The 24,798-nt window shown below is 32.7% G+C and overlaps 1 protein-coding gene across 2 annotated transcripts in view; it reads left to right on the forward strand.

Moving 5' to 3' along the window:
• The window catches only part of LOC118193346 (cell adhesion molecule Dscam1-like), a 672,928-nt gene that overhangs the window by 71,241 nt on the left and 576,889 nt on the right, over positions 1 to 24,798 (forward strand). For both annotated transcript variants that reach the window (XR_015042955.1, XM_085823337.1), the window contains exon 2: positions 11,067 to 11,390. Coding sequence is in view for 1 of the 2 variants with exons in the window: in XM_085823337.1 (XP_085679463.1) it covers positions 11,067 to 11,390 (324 nt within the window). In the remaining variant the exon portion in view is untranslated. The remainder of the gene's footprint in view (positions 1 to 11,066; positions 11,391 to 24,798) is intronic.

Raw genomic sequence — 24,798 nt, forward strand, 5'->3', positions numbered from 1 at the left:
GTGGGCACCCGATCTTGATACCAACTGCCTTGTTACTTCCCTCTGATTACTATAGTTAAAGAAATAGGGATAAAAGGTGAATAGCAAGCACGAGCAGAAATGCGACGATAAAGATTGTAGAGTCATTAGTATGGAACTTAGAGTCTCTCCCTGGAACTTGGAATCTCCCCCTGGAACTGATAGGGGAGAGTTCCTCCGTGTTCCCAAAATCCCTGAAAAACTGACGGTAAAATACAGAAGCATGAAATTTAGATATTTTTTAATGATTTTTTTTAATTCAAATACACAAAATTTAGGATTTTATTTCAAATAAAAAGTCTCAAACTTTAGCTACGTATCTTCAAATTCGCAGGGGTTAGTTGACCGCATTAAAGAATGTTGGTATTCACTTAAGACAATGATGTCATTTTCAGTCAATTTTTCCAATTGATAAAGGCAGTTTTTAAGTCGACTATCTGGAAAGTATCATGACATTAAGAATATACAGCTATAAAATATTATCAGAAATTATCACAAATAATGATATTATCACAAATGATGTATACATTACGAATTTCATACTAAAGTAATAATACCATAAACTATATTTGCTTCATTTTTAAATCAAATCCGAAACTATACGAAAGTGATCTGGGTAACAAAAACAATTTAACTCATCAGTGAATGTATCTTGATTAAATCTGATAATTACCATTAAGCAGAGTTCAAATAACGTGAAATTAGCGAAATTAAAAATTATCCAGTTTTGTTCCAACCAGAGCTCTAAGAATGTAATTAAAAATATGTTTAACTTTAGTTGAGTAAAATAAAATTTATGTATTATTTTAATACTCATAAAAAATTAAGTTTGCTTGAATTTCGTGTAACTAAAAGTTTGGTTTATGTGATTACGGCATACCCTCGATGGTTATATGCCTAAGGGAAGGGATGTCGTTGCGGACGACTTTCTAACGGAAACTGGCTAGCATACACGCTTTAAATAGGAAAAACCACGAAAACGCTCATGCAGCAAGCCCGTTCACGCGATTCGAACCTCGAAGAGAATTACCAGTGTTCAGCGACTTAACCGCTAAGCCGCTGGTGTGTCCGTGCTGTCAAAAAAAGGAAAATGTATTTAGTTATGAAGATTAATTAATGAAAAATAATCTAATTTAATTTGTCTGTTAAAGATTAATGCGCATTATAATGGGGGCAAAAGAATAATTGGTACTTTTCCGTTTCGCCGGCGCAAATCTCGCCAAGCAGACTTGGCGATAGCATAGAGTAGACACATAAAAAATGCTAACGAAATGTTAGTTCTAAGAATTTTTCATTTTGAAGGCATGCACATTTTAATATGGTTTACAATTTTGTAAAAAGCCAATAAATTTGTAAAAAGACATTAATTTAAGAACTTACTATGCTTTCATGTGCATGCATTCCTGATTCGCCGGTTCGTATCACGTGACTCCCAGTGATCTCCTATCACTTAAACTACATTACAAAAATATAATTCTCTCAGTAATTATCTAAATTAATTTCAAGTTAAATCTTAATTTGGAATGCAAGTTTAAATGCAAGAATTATTTCAGTTCGCACGAATAGCTTACTCAGAAATTATGTAAAACCGTAGTGCTTTACTTCGCTAGTGCATTCTCATTAGAACTGAAAAACCCTTCATTTTCCCTTTTCTTTATTTTCGCCTTCGGGTGAGTGGTGTGATTGCATACTAATTGACTATATTACCGCGAATGGACATAGGGCATAAAATTTAATATCTTGTAAAAATTTTATGTAATTGAATGCCAGTATTGAAAGAAACAAACAATATGATAAGAAACGGATTGGATTGGATTACTCAATTATGGCAAAGCACACGAGGGCTATCTGCCTAAAGGGAAGGATGCCTTCGTGGAGGACTTTCTAAGGGAAACTGGCTCGTATACACGTTACACATGGGGAAGACCACGAAAACGCCCATGCAGCCAGCCCGTTCGCGGAATTCGAACCTCGGACCGAACTACCAGTGCTCAGCGTCTTTACCGCTCGGCCGCTGGTGGGCTGATAAAAATGACTGCGACTTATTTTGAAAATGAAGCGTACAAAGTTACTAGCGAAGATATTCCGTTGGCATCAGTTGTACCATTATTGGCGACTTTATCGTTAGCGCCGGCAAAACGGAAAAGTACCGAATAAATTCTATTGACTATTTTGAACTGAAAAGGACGATTTCATTTTTTTACAAACATAGAAATGCATAATTAGCAAAGCACCAACCTTGGATGGCAAAAATTTAGTCAATAAGTCTAAGTATTTCAATGGCAAACAGGTAGAGATCCCTCTTTATCAGAAGGAAAGACGGTTTCTTTGCTCAAACACACGGGAGCAAACTCAAATAAACTACAACGAACTTTTTTTCATGTAAAGCAAGCTAATTTTGTGATATATTTAGAGGTTAGCATTCAAGTTATACCTTATTCTGGCCTGGAAAAATCCATACTTTCTTTTTGAAACGAAACTTCTCCAAAGTGCTTACTTTAGTATATTTTACTAACATGGTAATTCTGACATCTAACTTTTCCCATGTTCCTTCAACTCCTTCAGTTTATAGTTCCTTTAATTATTAGTTTCTTCAATTGTTAGTTCCTTTTTAATCATTAGTAAATTCAAGAAAATTGTTTACATTGATTAATGCTATAAAATGTATGTATTCTTAGGGACTGCAATTTTCAAAGTGATACTGAAATAAGATTAAAGACACTTTACTGTGTAATGATCAGTAATAACTTGCATACAAATTTTCTAATTTCTGAGTCTAAATGAGGGCAATGCATTTACAATTGTTTTATAGCTTTTATTAGTCCAAAGCGGCTTTGTTTTGTCCCTGAGGGACTATTGTTTTCATTTTGCGTCGAATCACTCTGTCCGTTTCACTTTTCTCTGTATGTCCATTTCAATTCTTGTCACCAAGGATTATCTCCCTGTATTATATTTGAAGATATTAAATAACGAAGAATCTGCATAAATGTATGTATGTCTCTCGCATCCCTATAAAACAGCGGTATCTAGAGCCATCGAATTTTTAATGACGTAATCCCATTGCGAATATGGGCATCTGAAAGCCCAAATTTGGAATTTATTTTATTATCGATTTCATATTTTGCAAACCTTTAACGAATTTTTGATTAACAAACTCAAGGATTTCAAAGCGAGCAATGGCAACGTTGTGCAGGGAAAAAAAAATTATCTTATTAAAATTGTAGTTAATAAATAAAGGTAGCACACAGAATGTTGAAAAAACGCCCCTTTGGACGTAATTTAAATTCTGAAACCTTTTAGATTTTTTTTTCTTTTTAATTCTCCTTTCATTAAAACGGATTTAATCTATTCTGTTTGATAACACAAATTAATTAAATCGTTTCTCTTCCCTATTATTAATTTTAATTACCATTAAAAACAATGAATGTTTTAATATTTCTGAAAAAGTTCTTCTAAGCAGAAAATATTTTCAATTTAACAGACAATGAATTTTTCAATTGATTAAGACTTCAAAAGTCGTTTACCTTTGTGAAGTGTAATTTTACGCTCACACGTCTACAGCGATATTGGAAGAATCGTTTTAACTCCGAAATTCCCTATCGCAAAATTTGCTTTCGCTTCATAATTGTAGGTGGTTCGATGATAAACACATAAAGCTTTCTCATAGTTTATAACCGACGGCCGGACAATCGCCTCTGAAATTAGAAACCTCTTGCCAGTAAATCCATCAGACTCTAATTTGGCACTTGTGACTCCTGGTGCGGGAATGGTATTCCGATAAGGTACTAGGTTTGGATAATGGGAATTCCTCTTACGCCCACAAGTTCGTTCGAATGAATGAATGCTTAGACTGTATATCACAATGTGCAGCTCGATTGCAACACGCTTGACAGCTGGACGTTATCTTATTGATGGATCTAATGGGTAGCATTTCAGATCATTCCCACTGATAAAAGGCTGGAAAAGATAAAATTCTGACATTTTGATTTTCGTATTACTGATAGTACGGGGTCATTGGATTAAAGATAAATAGTAGGAGACGTTACATTATTGAATTGAAAAATGCAGTTTATCTAGAATTCTGCAAGTTAAAAATATGTAAATCAAAATTATAATTTAAACTAACCCCTAATTCCCTTTATTTCCCCCTTTCTGTTTCAAAAAGCGTAATAACTTCTCTAGTTTGCATCATTTCTAGATCATTCCATTTGGCCTGCGCAACGCTGATGGCATAATAATTGGGAACTGAAACTTTTTGACTCAAAACCTTTCTCTTCGTGCGCTTCCATATTGCATAATCACGTACCTGAGGTTCGCTCTCTAGCCTGCTAGTATGTAATTTCGCTGTCTTGCTTTTTATCGCAATAATATAAAAAATGCAAATATTCTGTGAATAGGCACGACTAGGGCGTCAAGTGATTGTGGCCACAAATGTCAACTGGAAATAAAAATGGAATTAAAACTGCATCGATTACCAAGCTTTTTAGATATTACGAAGTCAACATACTAGCATAATACGCAATCATATTTCTTTCTTTTCAATATGGCTCTACGATCTATCCTATATAGCTATTACGAATCAACACTCCTCCGTCTTTTCCTTGCTTTTATTTCATGTATAAAATAAATGAAAAATACATTTAAAGTTCAACAAATATTCAACTTGGAATAAATCACATGAAATAACCAAAAATCTACAAACACAGTGCAAACTGTAAGAAATAGGGGGTCAAAACTTGCTAAAACAAAAAATGAAATGTTAAATTTACATCTTTCGCTGTATTGTCGTCAGAGGGTTGGGGCAACGTTGCAAAGAAAAAAAGTAAACGAAATAGCCTGTTTTGTTAGCAGAAAAACACAAATTAATGTTTAAAATTTATTAAGGCTTAGGGAAAAAATATAAAAGTAATCTATATCTGTATCAGTCCAGTCCTTGCAGGGGGAAGTAAGAAATCGCAAAATTGTATTATCAGAAGCACAGAAAAATTCAAGAATTTTGTGAAGTAACAGACAAATTAATAAAATTATGTTTAGTAGATCAAATCCAAAGACAAAAATAGTAATGCAATTCTTGAAAATAAAACCAAAAGCAAATTTTTACTCCAATATTTTAAAAATAAAAACCATATGCAAATTTGGAAAACCTACAGGCTGGAGTTAAAAATAAAAAAAAAAAAAAAAAAAAAAAAAAACTCATAAGCAGGCAGTAAAGTTTAAAAATCTTAAAAATGTTACAAGAATTTCACGATTATAATGGATCAAGTCCAAAAACTTATAAAACAAAAGCTATCCAACATACGAAAAATAAGTTAAATAAAGGAAAACTTAGATGTAAAAAATATTAAAAAATAAAATAAATAAAAACTTACTCATGTGAATTTATTTAACTTAAAATTTTCATTTATTTTTAAAATTTTACTCCTTTATTTTTCATGTTTTAGTTTACATAAAAAAGTAAAACATAATATTAAAAATAGAGGATTAAATTTTAAGAACTTACTTTCTTATATTTATTTACTTTTTATTTTATGTACTTTAGATAAATATTTTCATTTACTTTTAAGAACTTTAAATAGAAGAAATGCCGTCCGCGTGACGACAGAGCATTTTATGCGCACATCACTCAAAGCACTGTAGCAACAAAAAACAAAAAAAGAATAGAACACATAAATCACATACTCGAAAGGTTCGTTACCATAGCAGCCATAATTGAATCATGAGGCAGTAACGCCATCTATTGCTGCAAAGACACACTTAGAAATTTATTTGCTAACAAAAAAGGACTAAGCAATGACTATCTCAAAAAGGAAATGTAGACCTCTTTATTATTCTAGTATTACAAATGGATATCGCAAAAGGAGTCTACAATGTCTGCCTTTTAATTCCTGAACTATAATCTATTGTTATTGTGACTTATCTCACCTCATCAGAATAAGCCCACGAAATTCATTGCGCCAATTAGTATGATATTACTCCTGTAGTTTGCAAGAGCCTTGGGCACCATAAAGTAGAATTTTATCCAGTTCCATCCCAGTGTTATGGGTAAGCTACGCGGGAGCTATGTCCGAAGGTCACCCACCCCTTTTTCCTTACTACCAATCCACACCAGACTCACAATATTTAGCGTGCCTCCATGCCGCAAATACACTATACATTTACAAATATCCATGCCTTCTCTGGGATTCGAACCCGGGCACTTCTATACAGTGGACAGAATAACTAACCACTATCCCATTTGGGGGGACATATAATCCGTTCAATTAAAGTATTTCGCTCCTGTTTGTATGCTAAGAGATATATGTATACAGGGGGGTTTGAAAGTATGCAAGCAATATTTTATAGTATATATGTTGTTGTTTTTACTTATGCTCACTTTCCTGACGCTATTTTTATGTATGGAAGCAAGCACTGTTTTTTTTATGCTTAAATTTAGCTCACATTTGCACAAGAGATAATTTCAGGAAAATGTTCTAAACACTTTTAGAGAAGAATTTTGCATTATTGCCTGAGCTTTCATTGGAATTTTGTAAAGAAGACTTCTATTCTAATTAATTTTGCTCTCTTGAATTATTCTCTTAATAATCCTTCTCTTAAAGATATCGAAAAAAAAAAAGGGTTTTCAAGGGATGGTTTAAAATTTCCGTAAATCTTCCACATTTATCATTATCTGTTAAATTTATTTAATGATTCAATTTCCATTTCTATCCTTCCAAAGGTTTTAAAAGCATTATTTTAATTTTTCCCTATTCGAGTTTGCTTGATAAATCGCGTTCCAATTATCCTATTTATTCTCCGCCTTAGTAATGATAACTTTTACTTCTTTAAAAATAAAGATTCACATTAAAGTTTCCAGAAATGCTCAGATAATTTCTTGGAAATTAAAGTTGATTTAAAATCAGAACTTTCGTTTTTTTTTTTTTTTTTTTTTTTTTTTTTTCAGTCTCTGAAAAGTTTGAATTTGAATGATCTCTAACTTTACAACTGGCTCATTTCTTCTTAGTTCATAGCGAATATTAATATTTTAAATGACTTTTGTAACATGGATTGTGGCGGGATGTTCTTCAGAAACTTTATTAATAACTAGCTGATGAAAATTCGGCTATCCTATTACTTGAATTGGTCAAGAAAGCAGACAGGTAAACTTTTTATGGCAAAATCTGTTATTTATTTTGGATATCATGCCTTTGTCGAAAATTTCTACAGAACATGAGCTTTTATTTTATTTTTTTTATTATTATTCCAGCGTGAACGAAGAAGCCTGCCTCCCAAGCGGTATAGTGGTTACCGTCGCTGACTACTGCGCCAAATGGCTCGTGTCCGAATCCCGGAGAAGGCATTGATGCTTGTATTTTGTTTGTAGTGTCTGTGCGCACTCTAAATATGTGGAGAGCGGAAAGTCATCTCGAGAGGTTAATGGTAGGGAAAGAGCGGGTTGGGGACCTTGGAGCTTTTACGCCGGAGTCTTCTCCCTCAAAATTGGGAGCGGAACTGAATTAAATCGCACTGTCACCTAAAAGTGCTCAAGGCTGTTGCCAACTGTTAATGAGAGGCATAAAACTTGCGCGCCTTGCCACAAGGAATTTCGTGGCTTTGGGCTGATTTTATAGGTCAGGGAAGTGAGCATTGGCAGGTGACAGGGACGGGGACGCCTGAAGTTTAACAGACGTTAACAGGCATATGTCCCGCGTCCTTCCCTGGAGTTTATTTAATAATTAAAAGTGTGGATACATGGCCATACAGGAGCAACTGTTGAACATCTGGCATTTGAGATACATTTGAATTAACTTGTTGATACAGGCATGGGTTAAAAAAACACTTAATAGGTTATAAAAAAAGAAGAAAATTAAACACCTAAACATATAACATAAAACACGTAATATATACGAGCACATAACACTTAGGATCACATGACATAAATCACTTAAAAACGCATAGGGCATACATAGGGCACAATATCATTAAATATGTTTACAATTCCGGTACAGATAAGCATGGAGTATAAAACAAAGGAAAATAGGGAATGGTACTTATATTACAGATTCATTTCATGACAATAATGCTTAGAATACTGATGATGTTAACTGAAATAAACAAGGTCGAATAAAAACACATATATTATGCATACTAAGACTCTATATTGTGAATTGTACATATGGCCTAGTACAAGAACGCAACTTGTATCGAAGCATAAGGCATGGTACAAAGGGCATGGTACAAGGACAAAATATTGTTGTATGGTATAATTAAATATTACTGCTGTATGTTACAGTTAAATGAAATTTGAACATGTTGGAGTATGGAAGACACATGCTGAGGTGATATAATACAGAGTGCATGTTGTAGATTAAGCAGTGGATGGAGGGTATGCAATTATTATTGTACAGTTACATTACATTACGGGTGGTACATTCCATTACAGGTAGTACAGTTGGTGCAGTTTCATTACATTACAGTTGGTACAGATGCCTTACAATTAGATTATAAGTAGAATTACAATTGCAGTTACTATTACAATACGTAGCATTGCTCCCTATGCAGTCAGAGATTAGATGGTAGAGCATTAGAGCAAGTAATCAGTCAAGATGCCAGTGCAAGTAATGCATATAAGCCCTATTACTCTGTTTGACAGAGATCCTGGCCATATGCTGCAATGGTGGTTATTACTTTGCAGATTTTATTTATGTCCGCTCTGTTTTTGGCTAGGAACTTGTGAAATGCTGAGATATTGGCTGGTATCGGGCAGTGAGCATTGGCAACAACATCACCAAAATCAACACCAAGAAGCATTTTATGCTTTGACTGAGAAAAATCCGTCCACTTTTAGATTGTGTGGGTTATGGCAAAGTACAGAAGAGCCTTTCGGCTTACGAATGTTTTCATGAAATCTTGTTAAGGGAAATGGTGGTATTTATGTTTTATTCAGGGAACACCACGAAACCTGTCCTGCTGCCATTTATGCATCTGAGGCCGGATCGAAATGTTGATTCCATTGCTAGTGAATATATAGCAGCTTTCAGAGAGAGTTATTTGTAAGATTTTCATTTCAAATTCTTTCTCTATCGAGATAATTCTATGTTCTGCATTCCGTTTTAATTCTTTTCGAGTTTACAGAAAACAAGTCAAGAAATAAAATTTTTGTAGTAATCCTAAAACACGTTCGTTTAAGCAAATGATTATAAAGGAAAATAAAGGATTATTAGTCCAAAAGGGCTTTGTCAATGAAGGACTATTGTTTTCGTTTTGCGATTTTTCGTTGAATCGCTATAAATATCCATTTCACTTTCCAAACTGTTGCCACCAAATGTTAGAGTCCTACATTCTATTTGAAGAATTTAAGTAATGAAAAATTCTGCATAAATATATGTATATGTCTCGCATTGTGATAAAACAACGGTACATACAGCCATCGAATTTTGAATGACGTAATGCTACTGCGAATATGGACATGTGGAAGCCCAAATTTGAAATTTGGAGTTTGTTTTATTATCGATTTCATATTTTGTAAAACTTTAACGAATTTTTGAGTAACAAACTCAACAATGCAACAATCTACGGGGGACAAATATTTTTGCCTCCAGCGCGCGGAACTGTGTATCTGAAATTCTAAAGATAGGCTCATTTTAAAATTATTTTGCGACATTGCTATTGAACTAAAATTTCTGTTTAAGTGCGAAGAACATGCTGTTTAATAAATAGAGGTAACACACATAACGGTCAAAAAACGCCCATTTAGACGTAATTTAAAATCTTTTTCAGATTTTTTTATGAGATTATTTTTGATAGAGCATATAAGATTTGCATAGGAGTTACAGCATTAGATGTTGTGATGTCAAACAATCAAAGAAAACATTGTTTTGAGTCTAAATTATTTCAATTTAAGTAAACTGCGATACTAGGATGCTGTAGTGCTGTTCTAGTGTTCCCCTGCCTAAGGAGTAAGTCTCAGAGAAATTATAGGACCAGCAGCGGTAAAGTCGCTGAACACTGGTAGTTCGATTCGAGGTTCGAATCCCGCGAACGGGCTGGCTGCATGGGCGCTTTCGTCGTTTTCCCATGTGTAACGTGTATACGAGACAGTTTTCCTTAGAAAGTCCTCCACGAAAGCATTCCTCCGTCAGGCAGATAGCCCTAGTGTGCTTTGCCATAATTAAATAAACCAAACCAGAGAAATTGCAGGATTCCTTAGGTAGCATCTGTGCTGCTCAGACGCTGTTTCGTTTTGCTCTGTACCTATTGCAACAATATCGAAAATGTAAATGTTCTTGAATAGGTACAACTAGAGTGCGAAGTGAACTGTGGCCACAAACGTCAACTGGGGAATAGAAATTGAATTAAAACCACCTTGACTGGTAAGTTTTTTAGGTATTACCAAGTCAACATATTAGCATACTTCGCATCGCAATCAGAATTCTTCCTCTTCAATATATAGCTGCGTACGCATCAATACTGTTCTGTCGTTTCTTGCTACTATTTCATATATAAGCGTTAATATTTTATTTACCTAAGGATTTCGAAAATGTAGCTGTTTATTGAATTTTCATTAGAAATTTAGCTCCTGTTTTCTCCTTTTGTGAATTTGTAAATTTATTATCTCTGAGAACTACGTATATCTACCACATCGTTAATAACTGGAGTGAGTTTTCGATGTATGCCACTCGGAAATGAAGTTGGAAGACAAGTATTAACATCGCTCTGTATTATTGATTGTTATTGATTATTTTATACGTATTTAATGAGCAAGATATCGTTTACTGCATCATGGTAAACTCATTTTTTTTTCTGAAGTGTGTTATTATATTTGCCTGTAATGAACTCCCAGATGTGATCGTTTAATTCATAAAGCATGAGTAATGAATAACATATTATAATTTTAATATATATATCATCTGATGTATTTCAGGGTTTTTGCAGTAAGTTGGATTTATGATGTTTATCGTGTGATTGCAATGATGTTAAAAGATTCTTGCTTGGTAGTTTTTAGATTATCTTTTTTAATATATTGCGCTTTGAAATATATTATTAAATTATTATCCTTATTATCTTTACAGCGGTCAAAACAGATAAAATGGACAGAAGGACTTTAGCCTTCGTTAATGAACCAGCAGAACATGTGGACTTTTACAATACAACTGGAGCTGTGATTCCATGCACAGCAAGAGGCGATCCGGCCCCAGCAATACGATGGGAAACAAGAGACGGTAGTCCAGTAAAGGATGTCCCCGGACTGAGGCATATCCGCCCTGATGGATCTCTTGTATTTTCTCCATTCCATGCGGACCATTATCGTCAAGACGTTCATGCTGCCGTTTATAGATGCACCGCTTCGAATTCCGCAGGAGTAATTGGAAGCAGAGATGTTCATGTGAGAGGAAGTGAGTATTTTGCTTTATAATCTATATTATGCCTAGCATCCCTCTAGCTCCCATCACGTCTTCTTAAAACTTAAAGTTGTACTTCAGAAATGATGAAATAGTTTCTATTAGGAAATTATATTTGCAGGCATGTATTTAAATTAGATATTAAATTCGGTTTCGAAATTGGCGTATTGCTTAAATTTGTTAATTCATTTCTGATATTTAAGAAGAATGTTGCAATTGGGTGAATTACTAATTATTTTAATGCAATTAAATAACAATATATTTTCCCAACAAATCAATTGTTTTTAATCAATAACGAGAAACAGTATTAAGAAATATAGTACTGGGGGCAATAACTGTCATCGTTTTTCTGTTTTGTGAGATGTTAAATGCATTTCTCTTGCATTTTCTTTTAAATAGAATTTGGTAAGAAATAAACTCATATGAATAATTCAAAAGTATTCTTACATTATGATATGCTATTTCCAATTTATTCTTCAAATTTTATACTAATGGTTCTGTTATCTCCCACCCGTATTCCTGAAATGCAAATGGATATTTTAATGCAAGTATTTTACAAAGCTTATGGAAAATAAACACAAGATTTTAGACTTAAAATTAGGCAATATTGAGCTTTAGAATAGCTGTATTTCGTATATTTTTTGTGTATTGCTAGAGATCAATGTACGATTTTGGGAGAACGCTTATCATGCACGCTGCACACTGAGAATATCATATAGCGATTTTACTGCTTTAAGAAAAGATCCGTTCCTAAAGCACATTTTAAAAGGTTATCTTCTGATATATCTTCTGATATATATTAAATGAAATATATATTTTTTTCTAATGCTAGATTAGAAAGAAAACTGCAGACGGAACAAGAAAAAATGAAAGAGAACTACAAAACTAAAGTAGAATTCACAGTGTAATCTATAAATCTATTTTATGTCTCGCCTCCCGGTATCTCTCAGAGTTATCCAGCATTAAGTACAGGGCACGACTCAGATGTGACGCATCTATTACTTCATGAAGGTTACACAAAATACGAATAGTGGTTTGGATAATTTTCATTCGATGCTAATGTTTTAGAAAACAATCATGGACAATAACAAAAAGATAGCAACGGATTTCTTTCTGGGATCTAAAGGAATGCCTAAAATTCTGTCAATCCATATTTTAAGACTGTTCCTTTTATTAACGTCTTTCCAAAAAGCTTTTATGCAGTAATCTATATACATATTACCATTATCAATTCAAAGACAGGCTAATTTATTTGCAACATCCCCTTGATGAAGACGCGTCGAAAACAGTAAATAACCTTTCTTCTTTTACAGTTTTCTTTTTTGATTTACGCTACTTTTGCATATTTTTTTGCAACTAGTTACTGTGCTTCTCATTTTTAATTTGAAGAGTTTACCCGAGTTGAACGTAAGATGATTTTAAATATTTTATTTTTACTTTTTCTCGTATATAATACGTATATATCTATATACGCTTATTTAAAGAGGTAACACGTATTGTCCTTAGATTCTGGGTGAGCAACATTTTTGAGATCACCTTTGGACCGGATTTGCATGTATTTAAAATCCCCAAGGAAAAGCGCAAATATGACAGTAATAATAATCTAATAGCTTGGCAATAAGATACTAAAATGTAACGTAGTGCTGCAATAATTTGAATAATAATATTAATTAATTAATATAATATAATATTTTAAGATGTAATATTACAGTGGATATAATATAATAACATTAATAGGTTAGACTATTAATTAACTATAAATTAACTATAAATAAGAATTTATTAATCGATTGCAGAAACTATTAACTTCTCTTTTGTGTACTTCCTTCACTTTTTAACTCTCTTTATTTTTGTAAGAGAAATAACAATGAGAATAAATTAACGTCAACTCTAAACTAATGTTGTTTAATGAATGAAGTATTTTTAGATACAGTTTATTATGGTAATAACTATTTAAAACATGAAATGTTTCTTGAGTTGGGAAGGAGATTTTCAGATTTCTACGGACATTAAAATTTTCCTGGAAATCAAATAAATCCAAGATGTTTCCTTTTTTTATTTACAGTTTCCTATATATTTCCTAAATAATCTTTTGCACTTGAATAGATTTAAATTTGTAATTTGATGTTTTAAGATGACCATCAAATGGAATTTCAAACATATAAAAAGATATGAGTATAGTCTCATATAATGTCGTGCATTCATGAGTGCAAATAAAACCTGACTTGCGGTTCTCGATGCGTTTTGATCTGGATGAGGCAAAGAACACGTAATTTACCTTCCCTTGTTCATAAAAGTTCTCATTTCTACAAAAGAATGTTCATAGTTTGGGAATAGTGTCTTTCTAACTGGTTACATATATCTAGACGAGTTGTAATAAGACATGGAAGGCTGTTTAACGGTACTATTGGCCTAGATGTTTTGCTAGTGGAAAACAATGTTCGTTTGCCTGAAGAATTTCAGATACCAGAAGATATCACTTGAATGAACTGGCCATAAGATACGAACCTGATATACAATGCACGGGATGCCTTTGACCTAAATGCAGCATACCAAATGCAGATACTGACTTCCCATGATCCTGAAAGTGCTTTCTCAGAAGGATTCTCAGTGGGATTCAATTATACTAGTAAATTCTAGAAACTCAAGATACGAGTTTTGTTTACGTATCAGGAGTTATCGTACGAAATATTTAAGAAATATTTGTTCCAAATTAAAGGAGATTATTTTTTCTGTATTTTAAAATTTTCATAAATATGACTTCAGAACTTAAATATTAATAAACTGCATTTAGGTCACATAATGATTTGGTATAAAGATTTAACAGCTCATTAGGAAGAAACATTCATTTTATTTAAATTAATATGCATTGTAGATTCATTAGGTTTATGGATGTAGCAGATGTGAAAAATATGCTATGCGCTCATCGCGATTCTAAAACCGAACATCCCAAATTCCAGCCAGGTATGTTATCCAGTTATACCATGACGTTAAGACGTAAAAAAAAATGAGAAAATATTATATATTCCTTCTATTTATTGGTCAACGTGGGATGAGAGAACCAGGTTTCCAAATTATTGTGCTAACGAATTTATTATCCACCACCTTTTAACTTCAGCGTCACTTGTAGAGTCATTATGTTTATCGATGTAGGAGACGTGAAAAATTCGCTGTGCCGTAGCCGGGATTTTACCATCAGCTTTGCTAGTTGCCAACCAGATGTGCTATTCAATTGCACCACGAAGGCATGCGGTAAGGTGAGAGAAAATACTTTATAACCTCCTCCTTTTAAAGGGCGACTAAGGATGAGGGAACCCAAATGACAGATCCCAGGGGTGACAAATTATCATCCGCCATCTTTTAGATTCATTAAGTTTATTGGTGCCGGAGATCAGAAAAATTCACGTTGCCGTCACCAATGCAAATTAAAAATAAATCTAGTTTTGAGCATTTAGATGTCATGCACTGATTCTATTAATTAGCGGCTGTATGTAAGTCAAAATTGGATCCGTAGTGCTAACAAAACAAGAAAAAATAATTACACATATAATCACAGATTGATTATTTTAAAACACAAAATACTCAATTATAGATCGGAAGGGACTGGCTTAGATTCTTGTCATGTCTTGGCTATATCATGATTGTCAAGTCATGATATAGCCAAACTGATGTAGAATTTTAAAGAAGATTTCTATCCATATTGCACTTCCAACAGTAGATTACAGCCGCCTAGCCAGTATAGTGGTTAGTGACCCTCATTGCCGTCGTGCAGGCCCGAGTTCGAGATCCGGAGAAGGCATGGTTGTAACTGTCCGTCCCCTTTATAAGAGGAAAAGGTGACCACCTGTAGGTGATTCAATAATGAAACAGCCATCCCTTTCGGCCCCTGTAGTAGCGCAAGACTAATGACTATAAAATAAAGCGCTAGGCCAATGGAAAAAAATTAAATGAGAAGGAAGTACATGCAAAGGTGGTTTGTAGCAAAAGGAGAAATCCGGCAATCACGTGATTTATGAAGTTCTTTTTACATTTGTATTCTGTTTGACGCATACTCTTTTATTATTCAATAAAATATTTTTAACAGTTGAACAGTTCAGTTTGACTAGTCAAAATCCTTTCAGAGCAGATTTTGCTTTAGAACCATATGATTATTTTTTATTCTTGCTGCAAGACAGTAAAAGAAAGAGAAGATTGTTAAAAGTTATTTCAGATTTTAGAAAGAATTTCTCAAAAAATCCTTTTTCCTCTGCCTTTAATGCTAGCTGCATTCTCCCTCTATTTTTAACGGGGAAGTGAACGCTTTCAAAGAAAGTATATTTTGATGCATTTCTTTTGCTTTTCTGCTTTCAAAGTTGATATAGGCTGGCGGATAGCATGCAAACTAAGAGAAACGGTGTAATATTTTATTAAGCAATTCGCGAAAATATTTAGAAATCTACACAGACTTCGCATTTAATAAACTTAACATAAAAATTTTATTATAGTTATATAATGTATTGTAAATTTGTATTGTAAATTATTATATTGTAAATTTTTGCACAAGAAAAAATATGTGGTACAAAGTGCAATTACTTTTTTGAACCACTTTGAATAATAACTGAAAAGGTATCAACTGTTATAATAAATACAAAATATTTTAAAACTATTTGCATCTTTTTTACTCTTAAAATGTAGTTAAAATTAAACTTAATAAACTCTCTAATTTATGAATCGACGCAAAATGCCGTTTTCAAATTAATATGCCTTCTGGGCTAACGCCCTTTGGGTAATAATAAATTCAAAGTGTACAAATATATAAATAAAAATGCTTAAAATATTCATTTTAATTAAGAGTATCTTACTTTAATTAAAAAATAAGACAAGAAAAAATGTTTAAATTGACTTCAGTACAACGTACAAATGGGGTTATCTTATTAATTCAAAGGGCAAGAGTGTCCTAATTGCGTTAATTTATTTCCATTTATATTATAAGGTATTTCTCCCGCCTTCCTGGCATGTATTTGTGGTGTGGTGGTCTGCACGCTCGATGCGTATTCCAGAGGTCCGTGGTTCGATTCTTGGCGAAGGCGTTTGTCATTTATCACTTCTCCTGCTTCCAAAAAAATAAATAATATCCCTACAATATCTTAAATTTTTTTAAAGCTTCAAAAAATTCATACTTAACTTCAGAAACAGAAGGAATGGCTATTGGTTGAAGCGGAATTTTATTTTTGTATCGCAGCTGAATCCAAACTAGCAAAATTTTATTGTAAGTTTACGAGAGTATTTATACCTGGTGTGGAATTTACCTATCAAGTAATTTCAATGGAAATGTCCATGATATGCATTATTATTTCCATTGCGTCTAGTCGAACGCAATTCTTAAGATTTTTCTTTTGCATTTTGCCTTATTTTGTATGAATATATTTTATTTGTTGAAGTAACTGAGCTCCTAAATGCTTCCTATCTTCTTTCTCAGTACCAGGAGTTTATATTTCACTACACAATTTTTATAAAATTCTAAAATGGAAAGTTCAAAATATTTCACAGCTAATTTTAAGCCCGGTAAGGAGGTAGGTGTATATATACATATATATATATGTATATATGTAAATATGTTTCAACCTTCTTATATATATATATATATATATAATTCTCGCGTGAGTATGGTTTTGTATTAACTCTTAAAATGCATGAATTTTTGTTTTTATTTTGAAAGTTAAACACATGAGAATTAATATAAAAAAAAATAGGAAAATGCTAAAGAATCTAAACTAAGTTTTTATTCCTATTTTTGAAAAAATGTTATTAACGTTTACAAATAAATAACTAAATAAATTTTAAAAAAAATATGATAGGCAAATGTGTAATATCAATTTTATGTAATAATACGTACCTTATAAACTTGCTCAAATAATTTTAAAACCTTTGAATACATCAAAATAACAACAAAAACAAAATCCAAAATTTTTAAACACAGATGATGTCCACATCCTACACATCAACATACAATATTGAACGTTACACAATTAGCGGTTCCACCATAGCCAAACTTTCAAAACTATATACAAACTATATAACGACTAACTATTTCAAAACTATATAGATATAGTATATATCCAATTGGTTACACTATGCGGTAAGCTAAAGTTTCTGTTTTGATTTGATTTATGTGACTAAATATGAGTATGTTGCCAAATAGCAACTAAATGCATTTAAGGGATAAAATTAATGCACACAGGTCCGATGATACGTTGATAAAAAACAGTCTTCTTTTCTGTGCGTACGTATGTACGACACGCAAATCATTCATCCAAATTGGTTCTTCAACGGTTCAAATAGATACTTCAGTTAAAATATGGATATCCGCAATTTTCGGGAGTATAATACTTCCTTACCTTTATTTATTAAATATCATGAAGTAAAGTATTTATTAAATATCATGAAGTTCAAGGAAGTAAAAATAGAAATTAAACGAGAAAGTATGGGGCAGATTCTTCTGTTATAGTCTTTAGCTGAAAAGTATGTATCGAATTTCAGCTTGGCTTCTGTACTTAGAAATTTTAGAAATTCAATTCCTCACATGCAAGCACTATCCTTTAGGAAAAGCGAGGTGGATGTTCGTTATCACATTACGTGGTGTTGCAGAAGCTATAGATAGAATCAACTTTGTCATTTGAAACTAACTGTGAATAGGGGAGACTCTAGATTGTGATAGTACTGGTGGAAGTTTAACAGTCAGTTGTGCCTCCATATTTGCGGATAATACATCCCACAATTCACCGCAGTTAACAATGAACGCTGTAGGTATTGAAATATTCGTGAAATTCACTGAATTCCAGCTAAGGTTAACTGATAAATTATATATATTTCGTACCTGCGAGTAATAGATTATCGTTATAAAATGAAGTGATTATATAGCATTCTGTACACTACAATGCATTACAAATTCTATTTCTCAATAAACTGCATTGTATATTGTATTCCTTAATAAAGTGTTTAAACTGCATTGTAAGTATACTCTTTCTTGTGCTTATCAACGTAATATATTTCTGACATTTCAATTTACTACGTATCAGATTGTAGAGTCATTAGGCTTTTTTCTGAAGTAGGAGACGTAAAAAATATACATTGCCCAAGCCGGGATTCGTACCCTGGGCTCCTCCAGTACGCGTCTAATGTGCTACCGTCATACCACAAAGGTATACTGAAAAGGAGGGAAAATACCTTATATACTCCCACTTTTAAAAAGAAACTTCGCATTAGGGAGCCAGTCACCAAATAATGGTAGTCACGAATTACTGTTAACCACTTTTTAGTCCAGGTACTACTGTAGACACATTAGGAGTTTTTGAAGCATGAAAAGTGAAAAATGTGCAATGCCCTCGCTAGGACTCGAACCCTGGACTTCTGGAGTACGCTGAGTGTGCTACAGTTACACCACGAAGTCATGTTGGAAGGAGGAAGAAAATTCCTTATAAATAACTGTTCGATGTTATGCAAATTGTATTTCTTTCTTTGTACCGAGGAGCGGCGCAGACGCAAATTTGTTAGGTTTTTAAAGCTCGCGTTTAGAGCTTTGAGGTTACTGTGAATTACTGGAGTTTCAATTAAGCAGAGGTTCTTCTGAGTTTGTGTGATAAGCAGCTACCGAAGTCGAAGTTTGCAGTGTGGTCTTTGCCGTTCCTCAACCAACTTAATGTTTGAAAGCCAATAAAGAAGTTTCGGTCAACATTATGACTCTGAGGTTTCTTGGGTTCTATACTGAAGTAATATCAAGTCAATTTACAGTCCACTATTTTTAAACAACGGAACGTACATGTTTTTGGTCTGTCGGCTACGGAGTCGCAGTAAAATTGGTGAATCAGTGTGTTTTTATATCTTTCTTATTAGATAATGGAATTTACAACGCTTAAGACTAAAAAGCGTGTAGCTAAAGCTGAGTAAACTGAAAGAGAAAATTACAGTGACTTAGGATTCTGATGATGTTGATCAGTTAGAACTTTTTAAATCTAGGTTAAATAATGTAATGACCGAACTTTAGGATATTTTAGTAACATATTTGTAGTGTGTGAAGAAAAAGATATTGATGTCTTTATAGAAGAACAGCAGGTCATGAGTTAATTTTAATGCTAACCAGAGTTAAGAATGTTAAAAACATTAGTGTGGAAACTAAATCTTGTGAAATAGCGAGTATACGCTTACCTAAGGTAACTCTTCCTGTATTTAGTGGCAGTGCTGATGAATGGTTATCATTTTTTCATTTATTTATAACGGCGATAGTGGATAATGACCGTTTATCAGGTGCACAAAAGCTACAATATTTAAAGGGTTCTTTAAAAGGAGATGCTTTGCGGATTGTTCAAGCTTTAACTATTTGTGACAGGAATTTCGAAATAACGTGTCATTTATTGTGTCAAAGATTTTCACATAAGAGAGAATTACTTTCATCGTTATTAAAGAAAATCTTGTATTTATCAAATTTACAATCTGAAATTCCTAGTCAGATGTTAGCGTTAGTAGACACTGTAAGAGAATGCGTATGTTCGTTTGAAAATCTAGGATTCAAAGTGGAGCAATTCGCGGATACTATTTTAATGTTAATAGTACAGTTTAAATTGGATTCTTCGACGAGAGGATGGTGGGAAAGAACATTAAAGAGTGAGGAAATACCAACACTTAATGATCTGCTTGAAATCTCATGCCAGAACCTTGCAAGCAGGTAAAACGCAAGGTGGTAAAAAACAAGTTACAAAAGACAAATTAACTTCATTGGCTTCAGAGATTCGCGCGCAGTGTACGTATTGTAAAGCCAGTCATTCAGTTTTTAAATGTAATAAGATTTTAAATCTGAATGTTCAGGAACGCGTTAACTTTGTCAAGAGAAATAATGATTGTTTTAATTGTTTGGTTTCAAATCATAAAGCTTTCGAGTGTAGAAGTACACATAAATGTAAAAAGTGCTTTAAAAATCATCACACACTACTGCATTTCGAAAGAGTTCAAAATGAACCAAAGCCACGTAAAGGAATTACGAACAGTTCGAATGAATTATCAGTGACGGCTAAGCCATTTTTCCCTGAGCCAGAACTTCGCTCTCAATCGGCTGGGTCAGGGGAGAATATCGCAAGTTCTAGTCCAGTAATTAAATCTTGTGTTTCAGACTTTAATTTTCAGCGTGAAGTTTTATTATGTACGGCTGTTATTAAAGGGTTAGATTCATCGGGTGAATACAATTGTGTAGAACCCTCCTTGTCCCTGGCAGTCAAGCAAGCCTGATTTCAGAAGATTGTGTACAAAGGCTAGGGTTAGCAAGAAGAAATGCCAAAGTTTCTATTTCATGTTTAGGGTCTTTGGATACGAAAACTAATGGAATTACGGAAATAAGCTTTTCCGCATTTTCCGGCGAAAGTGTCATTTAAAACACCAGTATTTATCATCAATAGAATTATTGGAACTTTGCCGCATTTTACATTGGATAAGAAGTACGTTGAGGAATATATTTATTTAATGTTAGCAGATCCAACATTTTACAAAAATGGACCTGTTGATATACTTTTAGCCGTAGATATTGCCTTACCTCTTTGAAAGGGAGAAATAATTAAATGCGAAGAAGGTAAACCAGTAGTAACAAACTTCATTTAAAGGATTACTCTCCGCTCTATCCGAAGTTGTAAAGCGTGAATTCTTCAGATAAAAGTTTCTAGAATTAAAATAAACCATGTCCACAAATTCCCGAAAAAAGGTTTTAACATCAAATTTGAAAAAAAAAAAAAAAAAAAAAAAAAAAAATCTGCGTCAAAATTTTACAAAATCGGTCAACACGAACACTTTCACAATCCGTGTAGCATGTACACCAAATTTCATGACTCTGGTCTATCTGTCTTTGCTCTGTATGAAGAGCTTTACATAGCCATATATTCTTCATTTTATAAAAATTGATAGTATGAAAATTTTTCGAAAGCGTTTTAAAGTTAGAACACAAAAAATGAATTTTTATATGCACTGCAAATACATATTTCTAAATAATAACTTCCAGCTTATGTCTTCTTGAAAAATTATGAAATAAAATCCTTCACATGTATGTTGTTTTCTAGGTAATATTAGTTTCTGTTTGTGATTTTATGACATTTAAGAAACTAAAATAATTTTAATGAAAAAGTGCAGTATAATGTATTGGTTTTCATTCACTTTATTAACAATTTAAACTTTAAGCTATTTAAATTTTATCTTATTTAAAATGCTTTATTGATTTATATTTTAGATTTATCTTAAATTTCTGAAAGCGTCATTGAAAAATTATAAACAAAACTTGAAGTTTTCTATGGTTTGATGCAGGTTTATTTTGATATAAATTAGTCGAAATAATATGCATCTAAAATAATTTTTTAAATACGCCCCAAGGTTTCATATGATGTTATATTGTTGTTGCTACAGTAATGATAATTAAATTTGTATTTACATTGATTTTAATAATGCGAAAATAACTATACTCGAAATATTATTTTCTTCTCCTAAAATCCAAAGCTAGGCTTTTCTTTGTATCAAGTGAAAATGTTTTACGTCATATTAATTTGAGTGCTTCTTTTCGAGACAACTCAGTGTTATTATAGTTGAAAGGATAGTAAGCAATTTTTTAAGCAGAACCATTAAGTAAATCCCGCCAAAAAGAAACACGTTAAGGAAAATTAGTATTTTTTTTCCTCTGATCAAAATTTACGTAGCTTACTTGATTCATGCCTCGGTATTTTTTAATTTTAAGAATAGTTAAAATCCTTGTGCACCGCATAGTATTCCATAAGACTTAATTAAAGAAAAAAATGCAACAGCAAAAAACACAAAATTAAATAAAATTAAAAATTCACAGATGAAACGTAAGAAATGAATACGCAGAAAGAAGGGAATACAATTTTATCTTGTGCAAACACATGGAGAGGGGATGAAAACTTAATATTTGTAGAATTCAACTGATAAATAAGTTCTTTTCATCCTTCCGTAAGCTTTCAACAACAAATGCTCGACATTTTGCATTCCAACGACGCTATAGGAACACATGCCTGTATCAGATAGCCATAATCTCTTCAGATGTGAGTAGAAATCACCATGCCTAGTTAGGTAATTAGTAATTTCAAATGGCAGAAAAATTTTTCATTATTCAGTCTGTAAATAATAAAAGGCAAAAATAATTTAGTCAAAGAGGCAGTAGAAAAATTTTTGCATAATTCATTCCACTTGAAAATTGCTTTGTTATAACTTTGTTTCTTTAACCGTAACTCAGGCAGTTTCGCTGGAGTCTTAATTTGAAGGTTTGTAGCATGTTTGGCCAACCAAATGGCTCTTTGATTTCCTAGACATGTCCTAAATACTGAAACTTGCCTTTGTAGACATGACCTCAAACATGTATTAAATTAGAATCATATTTCTAGAAATCATTATTCGAACGGCTATAAATTATACAATTTCAACGAAACACTAACTATATATTTTCTGAGACTGTTAATTGTAAATATTATCTTTACAAACCTCTACTTAGCAGTTTTAAATTCGCAAAATTAAGCAAATTTAATAGAATTAAAAAAAAAAAAAAAAAAACTATTAAATAGTGGTGGTTTCACAATTTATGCAAGTACTATGCATAATATTGTTTAAAAATCTAAGTGACCCTAGACCAGGGTTGTAGACAGTGACTCTAACTGCCGTACCGAAGGGCCCGTATTCGAATCCCGGAGAAGTCATAGATGTTTGTAAATGCATAGTGTCGGCGCGGCATGGGAGCACTCCAAATATGCTGTGAGCCGAAAGTCCTCTCGAGAGGTTGCTGGTTGTACGGTCACCTATATGGTGCTCAAGGCTCTTGCCAACGACAGGCGCGTTGTTGGACTGCTTGCAGCTGTGCATTTCATGGTTTTGTTCTGATGTTACTGTCAGACATGTCACAACAGAAATCTAAATAGTTGATGACTTCAAAATTTTGTTATAAATATGAAATGGTTTTAAACTTTAAAAGATAATCGCGAATGCTGATGAAATATTGCCAAAAATAAGGTTATTTCATAATAGAATAATTCATTAAATCTAACTACCAATAGTGCTGATATGGTGAAACTGGAAGCTGATTAAAATATTATGGAGAACCTGATATTGAACTAAATAATATATATATATATATATATAAGAATTTATTTCCTAAACAGTATTGATTAATTGATTATATTATCTCCTAAGTTTAATTAAAGTAGAATTATTTTAAAAGTGTGCATCCATACTGGTAAGTTATATTTTGAAAGATGTTTTGAAGTAATTTGAAAGCAAAATGTTAATAATGTTTTAACGGGGACTGGAGTTATTTTTCCTTTTACAATTGATATATTATTCTTCGTGATGATTTAACTCCAGTCCCCGTTAAAACATTATTAACATTTTGCTTTCAAATTACTTCAAAACATCTTTCAAAATATAACTTACCAGTATGGATGCACACTTTTAAAATAATTCTACTTTAATTAAACTTAGGAGATAATATAATCAATTAATCAATACTGTTTAGGAAATAAAATCTTATTAACTAACTTTGCAGCAATTGCGCAAGTAATAATAACTTGTATTCGCACTAAATGGATTTAAGTTCATACAACATTATATATATATATATATATATACATGTTTTTACTAGTAGAATAATTACTGTAACATAAAAATTTAAACACAATACGTTTCATTGCTTTTTAAAAATTTTTAATTATTTAAAATCGTTTAATTTTTACACAGCGATTTTGTCAAAAATACCAAGCTTCTTTTACCTCATATTCTTCTTCTTTTTTAACATTCCGGCCCACCAGCGGCCGAGGGGTAAAGTCGCTGAACACCGCTGGCCGAGCGGTAGTTCGGTCCGAGGTTTGAATCCCGCGAAGGGGCTGGCTGCATGGGAGTTTTCTTGTTTATCCCCATGTGTAACGTGTATATGAGGCAGTTTCCCTTAGAAAGTCCTCCACGAAAGACATCCCTCCCCTTAGGCAGATAGCCCTAGTTTGCTTTGCCATAATTAAATACACCATACCACCTTTTTAATATTCCATTTCAGAGCATTGAAGAATAACTTAAAATATGTTTTAACACATTTCTACAAGAAAAGTGTTATTTTTTGCAAAAATTCTTTACGTTCTACAGCAGAATTTATAAAGTTTAATATTTGTTAAGGGAAATAACGTTATTTAAAGTACGATTTGTGCTTAGGGGTTGTTTGCAATTTATATGTTAAACTTCCAGAAAGCCTTATTTTCCTCATACACTTTAAATTCAGCTGTTTTTAAAGAATAATCACTAAATTACGCGATTTTGAAAATTTGTTTCAAAATGTGATACAATAAGAATTTCATAATGTTAATTAATGTAGTATATAAAGCGATTGAATTCAAGCTTTAAT

Source organism: Stegodyphus dumicola, chromosome 9 (genome assembly GCF_044657685.1).
Source record: "Stegodyphus dumicola isolate Sdum_Otavi_A_Nest chromosome 9, ASM4465768v1".
Taxonomy (NCBI): Eukaryota; Metazoa; Arthropoda; class Arachnida; order Araneae; family Eresidae; genus Stegodyphus; species Stegodyphus dumicola.